Below are 14410 nucleotides of genomic sequence, written 5' to 3' on the forward strand. Positions count from 1 at the left end.
TAAATATATTCATGCATTATGAATAGAGTAGTAAAAAAATAAGTCATTTATCCATCTTCTCATATTTGTATATATAGACATATTTGAAAAATAGAAAAAAAAATAAAAACAAAAAAAGAAAGAGGAGATTCACTTACCCCATATTCTAATTATTAATTATAAGGAAATCTAATAGTTTAAATTAGTGAATAAATCTTAACTATTAAATTCCACTAAAATTAATATTAAAACGTAAAATAAGTTTTTTAAATTTATTATCTTATTGAATCTCAATCCTATTAAAAAAAAGAAATAGTTGATTTTGGTGTTGAAAATCACTCACACATGACGCATAATTGGGATAAGAGAGAGAAAAAGACTGTTAATAATAATTTAATGAATTTCTCAAAGAGAGAGAAACTTTCATTCACCTTAAATATACACACATCATTCCGATTTCTACTTGCATTTTTTGTTTCCTTCTCTTTCCATATTTTTTTTGCTCTTCAATCAGCCACCGCCACCACCACCACCACCGTACTCACCGCCGCAACTCTTAAATTAAAGAGAAAACAAGACCAGACCCACAACCCAAAGATTAATTTTTTGTTTTCCTTTTTTACCCTCTGGTTTGTCTTGTATTTACTTCTCCATCATTTTCAATGGCACCACCATCGCTTCTTTTTGTTTTACTTTTATCTTTGTTTCAATTAGCATGTTCATCCCTTTTGTGCTTTCCACAACCTTCTTCGTTTCTCTATAATCTTCAATCTCAGTGCCCATTCCTGATCCAATCTAATCCACCTCTTCAGGTACCACTTTTCGCTCATTTCAATTTCCCTTTTTTCTCTGTTTTTTTGTAATTATCTTTGTGGGATTTCTTTTATTGCTGATTTTCTTTTATAGGTTCGGCACAATGGTAATGTTGTTAATGTCATGGTTTCAAATATTGGAAATAGTCCTAATAAGGAGTTGGTATTGTGGTGTAAGGCCATGTAGATCCCCAGAAAGACCAAAAGGTCAAGGGTTCGATTCCTGATAGCGACACTTGTTAGTAGGGACAACCACGCACCCCGAAATAGATTAGTTCCTTACCTTAGGTGAGAAGATATCATTCGTAGTTGGATACAGTCTTTTTTGCTTGGAAGGGTAAGACCCTCTCGGGACCAATAAGGTGGGAGTCTGATGCACGTGGTCACCCTTTGTTGATTTTGTTTTAATTTGTAGATATCTAGATTGGTTTTTGTTCTCTGTCTGTGTTCCTGGGATTATGATTTATTGGATTGTGGTATAATGTTTTGCTAGTTTGAACAATTGGGTTTGTGATTTGATATGAATGATATCATTTCCATTTTCAGTAGATTGCATATATAACCTTTATGATTGGAGAATCATATTTGATCATGTTCTAATTTTGGGAGATAGACATGAACATAATATTGAAGGAAGGCATGTTGGGATATTTCCTATTCTATTTGGTCAATTTTCTTTTATAATTGTATCTCTAATTTGTAACAAACAATTGAATTCATCATACAACTTTCAACATTTGATATTTCTATTACCACTTTAGGGAAGGAGAACCATCCTGTGCTTTGTTAATTGGGCACAAGTATAGATATTGTAGACTTGTAGTATTTGTTTTTTTGGCTGAATTGATATATATATATATATATATATATATATATATTGTAAGTATGATGGTCAGTTTTGTTGGATCTTCTTGCATCAAACCTATGGATAGTTAGAAAATAAAAGGCATCACAATTGAATTTGAAGCCTAGCTTTCACATGTTCAAATCATTATGTTTCGTGAAGATTATTATGTTTATTTAACGAATGGCATATGGCCACGACCAATTAGTTAAAGATTTTGTGAATGATGTTGCTTCTTAAGTCCGGCAATGGAAATTGCGAAGATTTCCTTGTACATATGGTGTTTTTTTATACTACCAAGAGTATCCCCTCATCTTTTGGGTAAGGATTAAGGAAATAATCCCTTTCGGTGTTCGTGGCTGCCTCTCCCAACAAGTGTCGCTCCTAGGAATCGTGTACATATGGTGTTTGAAAGAGAGAGAAAGAGTGTTAAAAAAAATTTAAATCATATTTCATTCCTATAAGTACCCTTAAATGAAATGTTTAAAAAGGAAGTCCACATGATTTTTGGTCCAATTGAAAAAGTAGAGCATAGCCTCCACCAACTATAAAAAATGTGGGGTGAGGTTAGCTACCCCACATGTATTCCTTGTCAGGTTGTAATGTGGGTTTATTGGGTCGGATCGCATTTCTGGTCAAGCCCAAAATGATGGAGAGTTCTCCATCCATGAGCTTAGCAATGAACCACAATTGTGAGCTCATCATCAAATCTAGACCTTTCGTTCCACTTATGTGGTCCTTAATTAATCTATTCCTTTTCAAATGAGATGAAGACTTGGCTTCAAAATTGTTCTTGATTTGGCCAAGAAGTCTTAGCCCATCATAATATGTTATGTTAACTGACCCAAATAATACCCAAAGGTCAAAGCCAAACACCATTTCAGTTAGATACTTGGTGTGAAAAGTGGTAATAAGGACAAGCACAAATCATGGAGAAGAACAGTTGTGAACCTGAAGCCTACTACTCTAGTCAGAAGTAAATTTGAGTAGAGGGTTTAGGACAGTTTCATTTTGAGACTTACGACTTTTAATTATAATTTTTGTTCTTCTTACTTAATAATACTCATATTTTTAGTTCTAAATCCGAATAGTAATTACTCTTGATTTTTTGGTGCAAAATAAATTGGCTTCATATAAAATGGCTTCTAGACTTCAAGAGGGTGAGCCTCAGCGCAACGATATGATTGTTTGCCTTGTGACTTGGAGGTCACAGGTTCAAATCCTGAAACAACCTTTTCACTTGTGAGGGTAAAACTGCGTACATCTACCCTCCTCAGATCCACTTGGTGGGAGTAGGGATGACAATATAACTTGAACCCATGGGTACCCTCCCAAACCAACCCGAGTTTGATGGGGAAACCCTAACTTGAAGGGTTCAAATTCAGGTTTATTTTTTCATCCCTTTTCGGGTTTGACGATACCCATCCTAATCCCTCATTCACACACAGAGACATATATATTAGTAAAGTCAGGATTTTATGTATATAAGGGTTTTACGAAACTACCCTTATATGTGTTCGAGTCGGAGGTTGAAGTGGGTTCGGGGCTGGGTCAGTAAAACCGGAAGCCTGACAGGGTCAGGAATGGGTTCATTTTTTCAACCCCGAGGAAATCAGGTTCGGGGTTGTTGAAGGTGGACCCAGACCCGCCCCGTTGCTATCCCTAGACGGGAGCCCCGTGCACCCAGCCCTCGTTTTTATTTATTTTATTAAATGTGTCCTGGACTTCATTTTAAAACGATAATCACTTTCCGATTTAAAATTCCAAGGAATTGTAAACTAATTGGTTTTTTTATTGGATTTAAGATAACACCCCTATTTATATTGATTGGAGTGACATGCTAAACGATAATTCAGTTTCTGACAATGTTTTTGGCTCATTTTTGTTGATGGAAATCGAATCTGAGTAGCTAAGCAGTTTCCTTTCGTTCAGTGTATCATTGCATGACTTTTCTATCATTTTTAATGATTCTTTAAGCTCTACCACAATTTCTTCTGACTATACAAAATAAATGGCACAAATTGCTGTATCTAAACATTACGTACCATGTCTGTCATTTTTCAATTTTGTTTTGAGATGCTGGGGAACTATTGGAGTTTTGTTTCATGAATATTTTGATCTGTCTTTTGATCTCATTATCTGAGCTAATAGTTACATAGATTTAAAGATTTCATTATATTTTGCTAACTCCTCTCCTTTATTTTGTTAACTTATACCGATTTGCCTATTCTGATCATGAGTATTTACTTTTTCATTTTCTTTTGTTAAGGTGGGTGGAAATTTCATAGAAGGAGTTTTGTCCGGGAGAAAGAGCATTGGACATTCTTCTATACTCTTCTATGCTTCCTGGAGCCCATTTTCTCGCAGAATGCTTCCTGAATTTGAAACTCTTAGTTCCATGTTTCCTCAAGTAGAACATTTGTCTCTGGAATTATCATCAGCTTTGCCAAGGTCTTGAACTAAACTCTGCTTCTGTTTTTAAGTTTATGGATAATAATGAAATTCATTCATTTTTCTATATGCTATTTGCTTGGTTTGGGGATGTGCTTTACAAGTTTAAGTAGTTAATTTTACTCCTTCAGCAATATCTCTGCTTCCTATTGGTTAGGCTAATGTCACGAAGTAATAAAGATATAAGATATTCTTTCGTATTCTAATTTTCATTCTGTGTTCAGCCGATATTTTGGCGTACATAATTGGTAATAGCCTTTCTTTATATATCTGTTGATGTCTTTGTTCTGCTCTGTAGCTTATATTCAAAATATGCAATCCATAGCTTGCCTGCTATCTTGCTGGTGAACCAGACTTCAAGGGTGAGATATCATGGTCAAAACAATCTTCTCCCCCTAATTGAATTTTATGAGAGAAACACAGGTAAGCTTGCACTGAATCTTGTTTGCAAATTTCCAGTGTTTTTCGATAAACATCCATTTTCTAAATCTGATTCTGCTTTGGTAGCTAGGTTATTACTGTAAACTATCCTTAAATATTCTTTAAAAACTGAATTTACATATGAAAATTTACATATGTAACCTTATACTTAGTTGACTTGTCTCAGGATTTGAAGCGAGTGGTAGTATTGCTGTTGGTCAACTACGCAGTTTCGCTAGTGATGATAATTTAACTATGAACTTGATGATGGGTTTGTCTCTGAAAGAAATATCAAGCAGGGAACCCTACTTAGTATTCTCTGTATTGTTTCTCTGTTTGAGGATACTTCTTTTTGTATTTCCCAAGATTGTATCGCGTCTCCGAGCATTCTGGGTTTCCTATATCCCTCATCTGAACATGCAAATATTCGGGGAGACAAGCCAAGTAATGGGTCGTGTGCTTCATGCGATTGATGTCCGGAGGATTTGGACCAAGCTAAGACTATGCAAGACAAGGAGCTTTCACGAAAAGGCAAGAAGTGCTCAGGTTTGGGCTTCATCTCTGGCTTCTGTTTCTCTGGGTAAGTCATCATCAGCTAGGTCATCATCTCAAGGTTTGAACTAAAAACCTTACCATGTCGTTTTGACGGTAGTGAAGAGTTTAGTTTTGTGAGATAATATCCTCAAACTGCAGTGAGCTTAGTAATTTTATCATTAGTGTTTATAGCTTAATGTTGATTTATGTTCAAGTTTGGTTTTTGGAGGAAGCAAACAGGCTTGTAAATTTGAGAACTGCTTTCCTTTTTTTGTAAATTAGTTGTTTGTGAATGAAAATATATACACATTACTGTAATATAAGAATCTTCTGCCTCACAGTCACTCACCCGGAAAGGGATTAGTTCCTTATCTATCTGTCTTGTTTCCTATTTATACTGACATCATTTTGCTTCCTAAACCGAGTTTGTGTTTTTGACTACAACAATTACATACTACCTTGTCTAGTTGTTGTTTGAGGGTGCATCTCTTTGGGTTGGTTGTAGAAACTTGTTTGTTATATCTTTCAAGTTCAGGTATTTACTAGTAGAGTTGCGAGAGAAAGGTTGCTGAATGTTGTTCATTCAATCAACTGTTTTATATCTACAATTAGAGGGTGAGGCTCACAACAATAAAGGTATTTATTTGGATTTGGAGGTCATGTGTTCAAATTTTGGAGACAACATTTTCACTTGTGAAGATAAGACTGTATATATCTACCATTTCCAGACCTCACTAGGTGGGAGACTCGTGTACTCGGCTGTTTTTGTATTACTTCTTTATTTTTGCAGTGTTCTACAAGAACATTTCACTTATAGAAATCAATTGAGTGATATATATAGAATGGTTTTAGAGGCCAAGGTTGTGGTTTCTTAAAGTGGTGCTCATTGACTGGTTTTTAATGTTTAACTTGACTTGACCTTTGCCTGATATGAATCTTGGTATCTATCTTTTTCTGTCTTCTTCTTTGGTCATCTCTTCAGTGCTTGTATTTGTGAAATCACATTTGGGTTTCAAGAATGGTAGGTGTTTAAGAGATGGAAGGAGAAAGATGGTGGGGTGGAGGCGTCGGTCGGCTGGTGGTGGTGGTGGTGGTGGTGGTGGTGGCAGTGGTGGTTACTCTAATCACAATTCACAAATAAACATTAGGGTAATTGATGTTCTCTAAGTTAATATGATACATTCTAAAAAACAACTAGGAACGATAATATTTCATTACACTAAAGTCGAAAATATATGAATATTTTTTTGATCAAAGGAAATACTGATAGTGATAGGAGGCTTTTTAAGGAAAGACAAAACAAGAAAAGGTTTTGAACACAAGCACTCATTCTTCATATTCAATATATCATATATTATTTATTTGTATTATCTGTATTTAAAAGTTAATGATAATTAAATGTGAATTATAAATAATAGTTAGAAAAAAATTCTTCCAATATTAATGTATATTTTTTTCTCATAATGAATTCTAACTTGATGCAAGCCAATTCCCAACATTTAAAATATAAAGAGATCTTACATGACTTAGTGAAGAAAATGTTGGTTGTTTAAAAAATATATATTTTTATGGTGATTGCTTTTCATATAGAATAAGAAAACATCATTGATATATGTTCTACCAATGATTATCCTGTCACCTAATTTTTTCATAATATTTCACATCAATGTGAAAGCTAATATATATAAAAAAATAATTAAGACATGAAATATTGCTTGATCAGGGACATTCCTTCACCTCAATACAAATATCCTAACATACAAGAATACTCAAATAGTAAACAAAACATATTTGGAGGAGAACATCATAAAAAGCAATAATGCTCACAATAATTAATTAATTTTTAATGTAATTTATCGAAGCTCCTAATGAGCATAATTTTTTATAATAATAATAATCTAGAACACACTACATTACTAGAATATCATAAAAGCAGTGTATAAAAAATGAATATCACAAAATGGCTTCTACAACAATATGAAACACCCTTGATACACGGTGGCGCCACCAATTAAAATGAGAATCAAAACCACCACAATCACAAGTATCAGTATTTTTCTGAACATATGAGAATGATGTTGGCTATTCTCTGAAGTTCCAGGTGGAGCATAAGTTGTATAGGTTAGATCAGATTGAGGTTGAGTGTTATCCTACAATAAAATTATACAAGCGAATGTTTTAGAAAAAAACAATACTTGTAAAAAATATCATCAGATCGAGTAAAGGATATTTTATAAATATAGTTAGTGTTTTGATAGTTCTCACAATAATATTGTAATCATAATTGTTGCGTTTCAGTGAGAATTTCTCATAAATTTTCACAATTGTAAATGTAACAACAATTTAAAACACTAAGTATAAGTATAATATATAATTAAATGTTTAGGACTATAATATAACTTCATTAGGAGCCTCTACCTTCATGCATGATACAATTGGGGTAAATCTAATAACAATTTAAAACACTAAATATAGTATGATTAAAAAGTGTAATATTTATATATCATTGGTGTAAAGATTCATTCAGAGTCAATATATGATCTATCATTCATTAATATTAATTTTCTGATTTTTTTTAATGATAATTATATATAAATGGTAGATAATACAATAACAGCGTATACATTTTTTTTTTCATGATGAGATGTTTAGGAATATCTCACCTGAGTGGGAGTTTGAACATCGATGCATGCTACTATTGCTAACAAGAAAATTGCAATAACCACCACAATTGTGCTCTTTGAAAAATTCATGATGTAGTGCAATAGTTATCAACGAAGAAACTCAGAAGAACTAAAAGAATATGAGTTAAACCATCAACCACCTCTTCTTCATTATATACTTGAATCCTTATTTATTTTGTTTTTTTCACAGACAAATTATAGATTCTGTTTGATTTTAATGTGTAAATTTATTTTTTAATGTAGATTATGTTCGATTTTAAGCTATGAAATTGTTGGCAGGTCTACTAATTAGTGGAATATGATTGAGAATAATTATTTATTTCCTTTTATATGTTTGAAAATTATATGATTTTAAATCGTTTATTGTATTCATGTTATATATGCTTGGTATAACATATGCCTTTCTCAAATTAATTTTCTGTCTCCACCATTGAAGTCCAATTTAGCATATTGTGATTTCTATTTATGTTATATATAAAAAATATTTGTTCCATAAAAAAAACAAATATATATTGTTCATGTCAGAATGTTATATTATTATTGTTTAAACATGGAGCGGAACTCAGACCTAAAATATAAATAATACATGCGAGAAGATATGTTTGTATGATTTTAAATTTGGATTATATATCTGAGGAGGCACTCCAAATTTGTGTAATTTAATCAAGTAATAATGCTATTTTTAAGGATCAAAATTGTACATCTTTGAGAGAAAAAATCATTTCCTTTTTATTTATTTATTTATTATATATGATGGTCACATTTATTATTAACTGGTATATTTTTAAGAGTAAATTATACTGATATTCTCTAAATTTTATTGAAATTACATAAACTACCGCTCATTTATTTACAAATAAGTCCAAATACTATATTAGTCAATATATTCTCATTACAAGATGCATTAATAATCTTAAGGATATATTGTTTAAATTATTCTTATATTATATTGCAATGAATAAAAAATAATAAAAATATATTTACTTGTATACTATTTGTATTTGTTTTTATAATATATTATATATTTTTTAATTTAATTACACTTATCACACATTTTTGTTTAAAAATCACACTTGATTCTAATAGAGAAATAGTTAGTCTAATATATGTATAAAAATTAGAGTTTTTTTGTAAGTGTAAAAAATTATAATTCATTCATGACCCACATATAATTTTAAAAATAATTTATCACATATATAATGACCATAATAATAATTACCCAAATACTCTAATGGGTGTATATAGTAAAGTCAAGATACAAAACTAAATGCTCTAGCAGTACAACAAGGTTTACAAAAGATTATGGGAATTAAAGACACCTATTGTAGCAAAAATATTAGGGATGTGATATTTTATTTAGGAATTCCAGATTTTTTTTTGGGTGTGATTTTGTTTACATCACTGCAGGAACTGTTTACTGAATAGTTGTAAGATATGTGGGGATCCTTTACATTATATAGTATATGAAAATAAAATATTTCATGATACTATAAGATGTTTATCTTATTCAGTCACTAAAATTATAATAGTATCATATTTAACTATTTTTTATAAAGATATTTCTAAAAAAAGACATTTGTCCTAATTTCAATGACTAAAGGAAATATCTTATTTTCTAGTACCAGAAATATTTTATTTTTTAAGTATATATGTTGGTATCCCTTTACATATGTTTAGATGTTGTATTATGTGGTGATTATATTGGCCTGATAACTTGTAAATTTGGTGTAACTCTCGTACCTTTTTCTTCAATAAAATTTCTTTTAAAAAAAGAGTTTAGCTTTTCAATTTCTTTTTTGTATTTTAGTAACTTCAGTTTTGGATGGTAAATACTAAATAATAACATGACCTAACGAAAAAACACATCAAGACTACCAAATCAATTTTTGATGGAGATATTAAGATATTTAGTATTTTTTTTTGCATTGGTTCCTCTATATTAAGCCCATCATGATTTAAGTAAAATAAAAAATATATGCAAATGATTGTTATATTCTATTATTGCATCATCCACCTTTCATTTTTAATTATTATTAACTCTTCAAAAAAAAATAATACAAATGAGTTGTGAATAATATACGAAATCTATATAATCTTTAAAGTTTAGTATGAGTGATCCCTTTTATTATGAGCTCTACCTGATAGTGTTGTTGGAGGTTAACACAAATAAATTATGTATTGCAACTATAGAACAATTGACATGTAAAAAACAATTGGATAACACAATAAATAAATTTGTAATTTAGAAAAGCAAAACCATACATTATAATCTTAAAAGCTAGTTCAAGAAGCAATGACATACACAACCTAAACATACAAAAATATGAACAAGGATAATGAGTTATTAAGATCAAATATTTCATCTATAAGCACAATATTCCAATATTCCAAGTTCCTAATTTTAAATTCAATTAAAATTTTCCTAAGCTGAACAACGATTCTATGAAACTTTAAAAAATCCACATTTGATTTTAACAAAAATTACATTTGTTTAAAAGAAATGACCCTTCCATTGCAGTATTAAATAATCAAGTAGTTATCTCTTCATTCACTTTGGGTTTGAATCCTCTCCAATATTAAAATATGAGATTATAATGTGTTTGATGATTTATTAAATTATTATTTAAAAATCTACTCCGTTAATTTTTTTTTTGGAGAACACAGGTCATTATCCTCACCTGGTATTAGAATGCAATTAAACTTTAAAGATCACAACTAATAAATTTTCAGAAACACACCTAAAACTATAGACGAAATGATTAAGGAAAGTAGATCAAATCGAGGTTAGTCCAACTCCTAGATGGAGACCAAGAAAAACTATAGGTGAAATAATTAAGAAAGACTTAGAGATCAATGTTTTGTCGATGAACATGATTTATAATAGAACAGAACATTATGATGGTGTTAGATCCATGTAACGAATCCTACCATGTGTGATAAAGACTTGGTTGTTGTTATTCTCATGATCTCTTCTAATAAATGTTTCTTGTACTAGGGATGAAGAAACTCAGTCAGTTAGAAGGAATGGATTTGATGAGATGTATAACTCTTTAGTCCAAGCTCAAGCTATGAAAAATCATAAAATATATTTGTCTCCAAATATAACATGTTACGTGCGTTTCCATACGAATTTTTTTGTTAAACTAAATCCTGAAGGTGTGTGGAGAAGTAGGCAGTATATACAAAACCAGAATCTATAACATGATGCTTAAGATTGTCTTTGCTGACATTTTGAGCAAACTAATTAGACAACACATTGAAAAATATACCAACCAACAACAATCGAGCATTTATCCTACTAGATGGAGAATTACATGAAAAACCATAATGTGTAAAATCGAGGTACATCCGGAATTATTGTTGGGTCGGACAACTTCGAAAAGGCAATATTATATTCCATTATGCCTAATGGCTTAACAATTAGCATTGTACAATTTCTGGTGATAAAAGTGTTCCATTCATGAATAGCAGAATTAGAACTGGAATCCACAACCAGATAAAGGGAGAATCTTAGACACTTACTTTAAACAAATGCATTTTACAATTACTTCAACTTTTATTTTACTAACATGTCTTAATCCACCAATATAGTTAAAACCAAGAAGCAAATTCAACATGCTAATTCTTACAAATCAATCAATGAAAAAACAGGTAACTTCAGATATTACATGAAAAATCAGGATAAGTTTAATAACATATAGTCTCCATATCCTCATCTATATTTGACTGAACAGAATGAAATGATCCATACAATAACAAATTCGGTATTCATGTTGTGCACTCCACCAGAAAGGTAGAATTCAATTCAAAGTTCTTACAGACTCTTTACACAAAAACTAAAAGTGCGATGAAATTACTCATACCCGTGATCTTTTACTTCTGCACAACCTAATGATTTCACAAGACCGCACCTCGGATGCTCTTAATTCTCAAGTTGTACACTATAGTGAGCACATTATGTTGGGACAAGATAATGGCCTTCTTCCAGACTGTTGATCCAAAGCAAGGGAGTAGCCATTGCAACAAGAACAAAAGAAAGGCCACAAACGAATTTGCTTTTAGTCTTCCGAAGTCGATTTTCAGGAACCACCACTTCAGGAGGCATCTGCATATCAGCATCACCAGGAAGGTTATCTGTCGATGACACTGACTCTTGTCCACCTTCGTCATACTTTACATGATCTGCAAAACCGTTCCAGTTATATCTAGAATTAGATGCCGGGCTCCACTCAATATTACCCGATGATAGACTCCTGATCCTTCTATTCTGCTTCTCAGAGCAATCTGAATTGAAATCATCTGGGTCTTGAAAAGAGTGAAAGAGCTTCCTAGGGGTCTGAAACATTTTCATTCTGGTATCATCACGTGTGCCGATTCTCTGAGTACAAAACGGAAGACACAGACATTATATATTTAGAACAAAACAAGAACTTGTGAGTTTAGTCACAAACATGAAGGTTGAGGAAACCATTAAGTTTCAAAATTAAAAAATACCATTATTGTTAAATACTATTCTTGTTATGGTTGTTTCAAGATTTCATGTCGAGAATAATAAATCTTCATTTTCTAATATATTTTCCACTAAGCTTATTTCCTCAAAAAATACTGTACTGACAAGGATATGTAAAAGGATTCCTCATAGCAGACGCAATTTCATTCGTGGAAGTACAATAGAATATGAGACATACCAGTGGACTTGTGGTGGTACTTCTGCATACTCTATTCAGTTGATTTCGGTGCATGAAACCAGAAAATTCCTCTGTAAAAACTTCATCTCCATTAGAAAGTTCATCATCCACAGAGTGCTCCAACAAACCATTTCTCTGCCTTGCCTCTGAGAACAAACCATCCTTGAGAGACACATCAACACCTCCATTTTCTTGACTCCATAGCTTCCTATTCACACTCCTTCGCTCATAGTTGGAGTTCAGCGAAGGCTGATTTGTTGAAATGGGAGACTCAACAACAGATTCATATCCAGGGAAAAAGTCCAAGGTTCGTGATTCCGGTGAAAAAGATATAGGAGAGTGGTCTTCATCGCCAGAAAAACTGTCACCTTCCATATCATGTCTTCTGCTGCAATTCGACACTGTCAATGAAGCATGACTCCTTACACGTCTTGGGTTTTTGTCAATTGCAACTTTCTTAGCAGTTTGCAAAGCTTCAAATGCAGCACCTTTGACATATGCCATTTTATCAAACTGACACTTCTCCATCTCTTCAATTACCATCTCAACTTCTGAGAGAACGCTCCTCGGGTCTAAACATTTCATCAAAAAATTCACCATCTGAATGGCCGCAAATCGCTTCTGGGAATTCCCCTCCAAAGGCTCGGCACCAGTGTCAAGTATTCTCAATCCAGATCGTATGAGCAGTCTTGCATATGCTTCAACAATCAAAGGATTGCGCTTAGCTAGCGCCATAACCAGGCCCATGTGTAAATTGGTCTGAGTGGACTTCCCTTCTAATGCCACAGCTACATTCTGGCAAACCTTGTTTACCATTTCATCCGAAGCAAATCGCCAGTTATCAGAATCCACAAGAGCCTTCAAGCAAAGGGCCGCTCCAAAAGACAAACACTCTTGAGAACTCGAAAGGGAATCCGAAAGAGGCTTACAAAGTGAATGAATTATATGCCTCTTCTTGTCTTCTGGTGTTGTAGGATCAATTCCATATCTTGCAATAGCCGGAATCACCTTTGAGCAAGCTTGCTGAAGAGGGAAAGACCCGGCACTTGAAGCTAAGGTCTGAACTATGGACTGCAAGATACTGTCTATCATGGGAACAATCTTGACTCCATGAACCCGGGCAAGAACTTCATAGAGTGAAATCGTGAATTCTCCAGATAAAGAACCGGTTTCCTTGGTCTCAGAAACTTGTGCAAGAAATATAGGAATTGTCTTAAAGTCCAAATCTTTCACATATAACTTCAATGCTCTCATTGCAGATTTGCGACTATCTGCATCTTTGTCAAGATTTTCCAGCTCACGCCGCAGCACGGGACTAAGAGCTCTTCCCACCATTGTTGAACTGAAACCAACAAAACCCTCATAATTTAACAACAATAACAATATGCACATAAATGTCTCATTTTGTGTATTCTAATGCAGAAAGCATGCCCCCATTTACTGTTTCAACAACTTTGACTGAATGTTCATAACTTTACTAAGCAGAAAACAAAGAAATAACTAGTATTTACAGATTCAACTATTTTGAGCTAAAGTTCATAACTTTTCTGAACAAAACACTAAGAAATGACTCATCTTGCAACTGGGGCTGTTTATAATTATATAAATAGTAAAACCACTCACTTTAATTTTCAGAAATTAAACAAAAACATAATCTTTTGAAACATTCACCAAAAGGGTAGAACAATATGGTATTTTTTTCTCCCTTTCCAATTAATTAAACAAAAAAAGTGCATTCCCAATTTCATTTTCTGAAGAAAAAATGAAAAAAATTACATCTTTAACTTATAAATCAACCAGCACATAGAAAAAAAAGTACCTTTATAAGGGGAAGAAAGAAGATCTTGAAGCTGTGTTGTGAGAAGAGTGAGAGAAAGAGTGTGTGAAAATGGGTTTATGAGAACGTATTTTTAGGGTTAGTGTCTGAGTTTATATGCGCGGTAAAAGAGTGAGAGGTGTGTTGTGTTTTTCCATTAATGGATCTTTGAATTGGAATGT

At 32.6% G+C, this 14410-nt stretch overlaps 2 protein-coding genes across 3 annotated transcripts; one reads left to right on the plus strand and one right to left on the minus strand.

The window, feature by feature from the left end:
* LOC109353337 (5'-adenylylsulfate reductase-like 5) lies at positions 443–5378 on the plus strand. The gene is made up of 4 exons (XM_019595568.1): positions 443–791; positions 3905–4086; positions 4385–4509; positions 4694–5378. The coding sequence occupies exons 1-4, from the start codon at positions 642–644 to the stop codon at positions 5128–5130; spliced, it is 894 nt and encodes a 297-aa protein (XP_019451113.1). The 5' UTR covers positions 443–641; the 3' UTR covers positions 5131–5378.
* Positions 11466–14410, minus strand: LOC109355381. 2 transcript variants are annotated; one of them, XM_019598517.1, is made up of 4 exons: positions 14232–14410; positions 12413–13754; positions 11670–12102; positions 11466–11603 (listed from the first exon to the last, which is right to left on the minus strand). In XM_019598517.1, exons 2-3 carry the CDS (start codon positions 13745–13747, stop codon positions 11680–11682), a joined length of 1758 nt encoding a protein of 585 aa, XP_019454062.1. In that variant the 5' UTR covers positions 13748–13754; positions 14232–14410; the 3' UTR covers positions 11466–11603; positions 11670–11679. The 2 variants fall into 2 exon arrangements, with proteins under 2 accessions (XP_019454062.1, XP_019454061.1); XM_019598516.1 differs by having other exon boundaries at positions 11466–12102.

This window comes from Lupinus angustifolius, chromosome LG08, assembly GCF_001865875.1.
Source record: "Lupinus angustifolius cultivar Tanjil chromosome LG08, LupAngTanjil_v1.0, whole genome shotgun sequence".
NCBI classification, from domain to species: domain Eukaryota; kingdom Viridiplantae; phylum Streptophyta; class Magnoliopsida; order Fabales; family Fabaceae; genus Lupinus; species Lupinus angustifolius.

Bases quoted from the DNA above. Each gene is read 5' to 3' on its own strand.
- LOC109353337 (XM_019595568.1), top strand. From the start codon at position 642: ATGGCACCACCATCGCTTCTTTTTGTTTTACTTTTATCTTTGTTTCAA. The intron at 792-3,904 runs GTACCACTTTTC...TCTTTTGTTAAG, and splicing joins AATCTAATCCACCTCTTCAG to GTGGGTGGAAATTTCATAGA. The intron at 4,087-4,384 runs GTCTTGAACTAA...TCTGCTCTGTAG, and splicing joins TTATCATCAGCTTTGCCAAG to CTTATATTCAAAATATGCAA.
- LOC109355381 (XM_019598517.1), bottom strand. From the start codon at position 13,747: ATGGTGGGAAGAGCTCTTAGTCCCGTGCTGCGGCGTGAGCTGGAAAAT. The intron at 12,103-12,412 runs GTATGTCTCATA...TTTTGTACTCAG, and splicing joins GTACCACCACAAGTCCACTG to AGAATCGGCACACGTGATGA.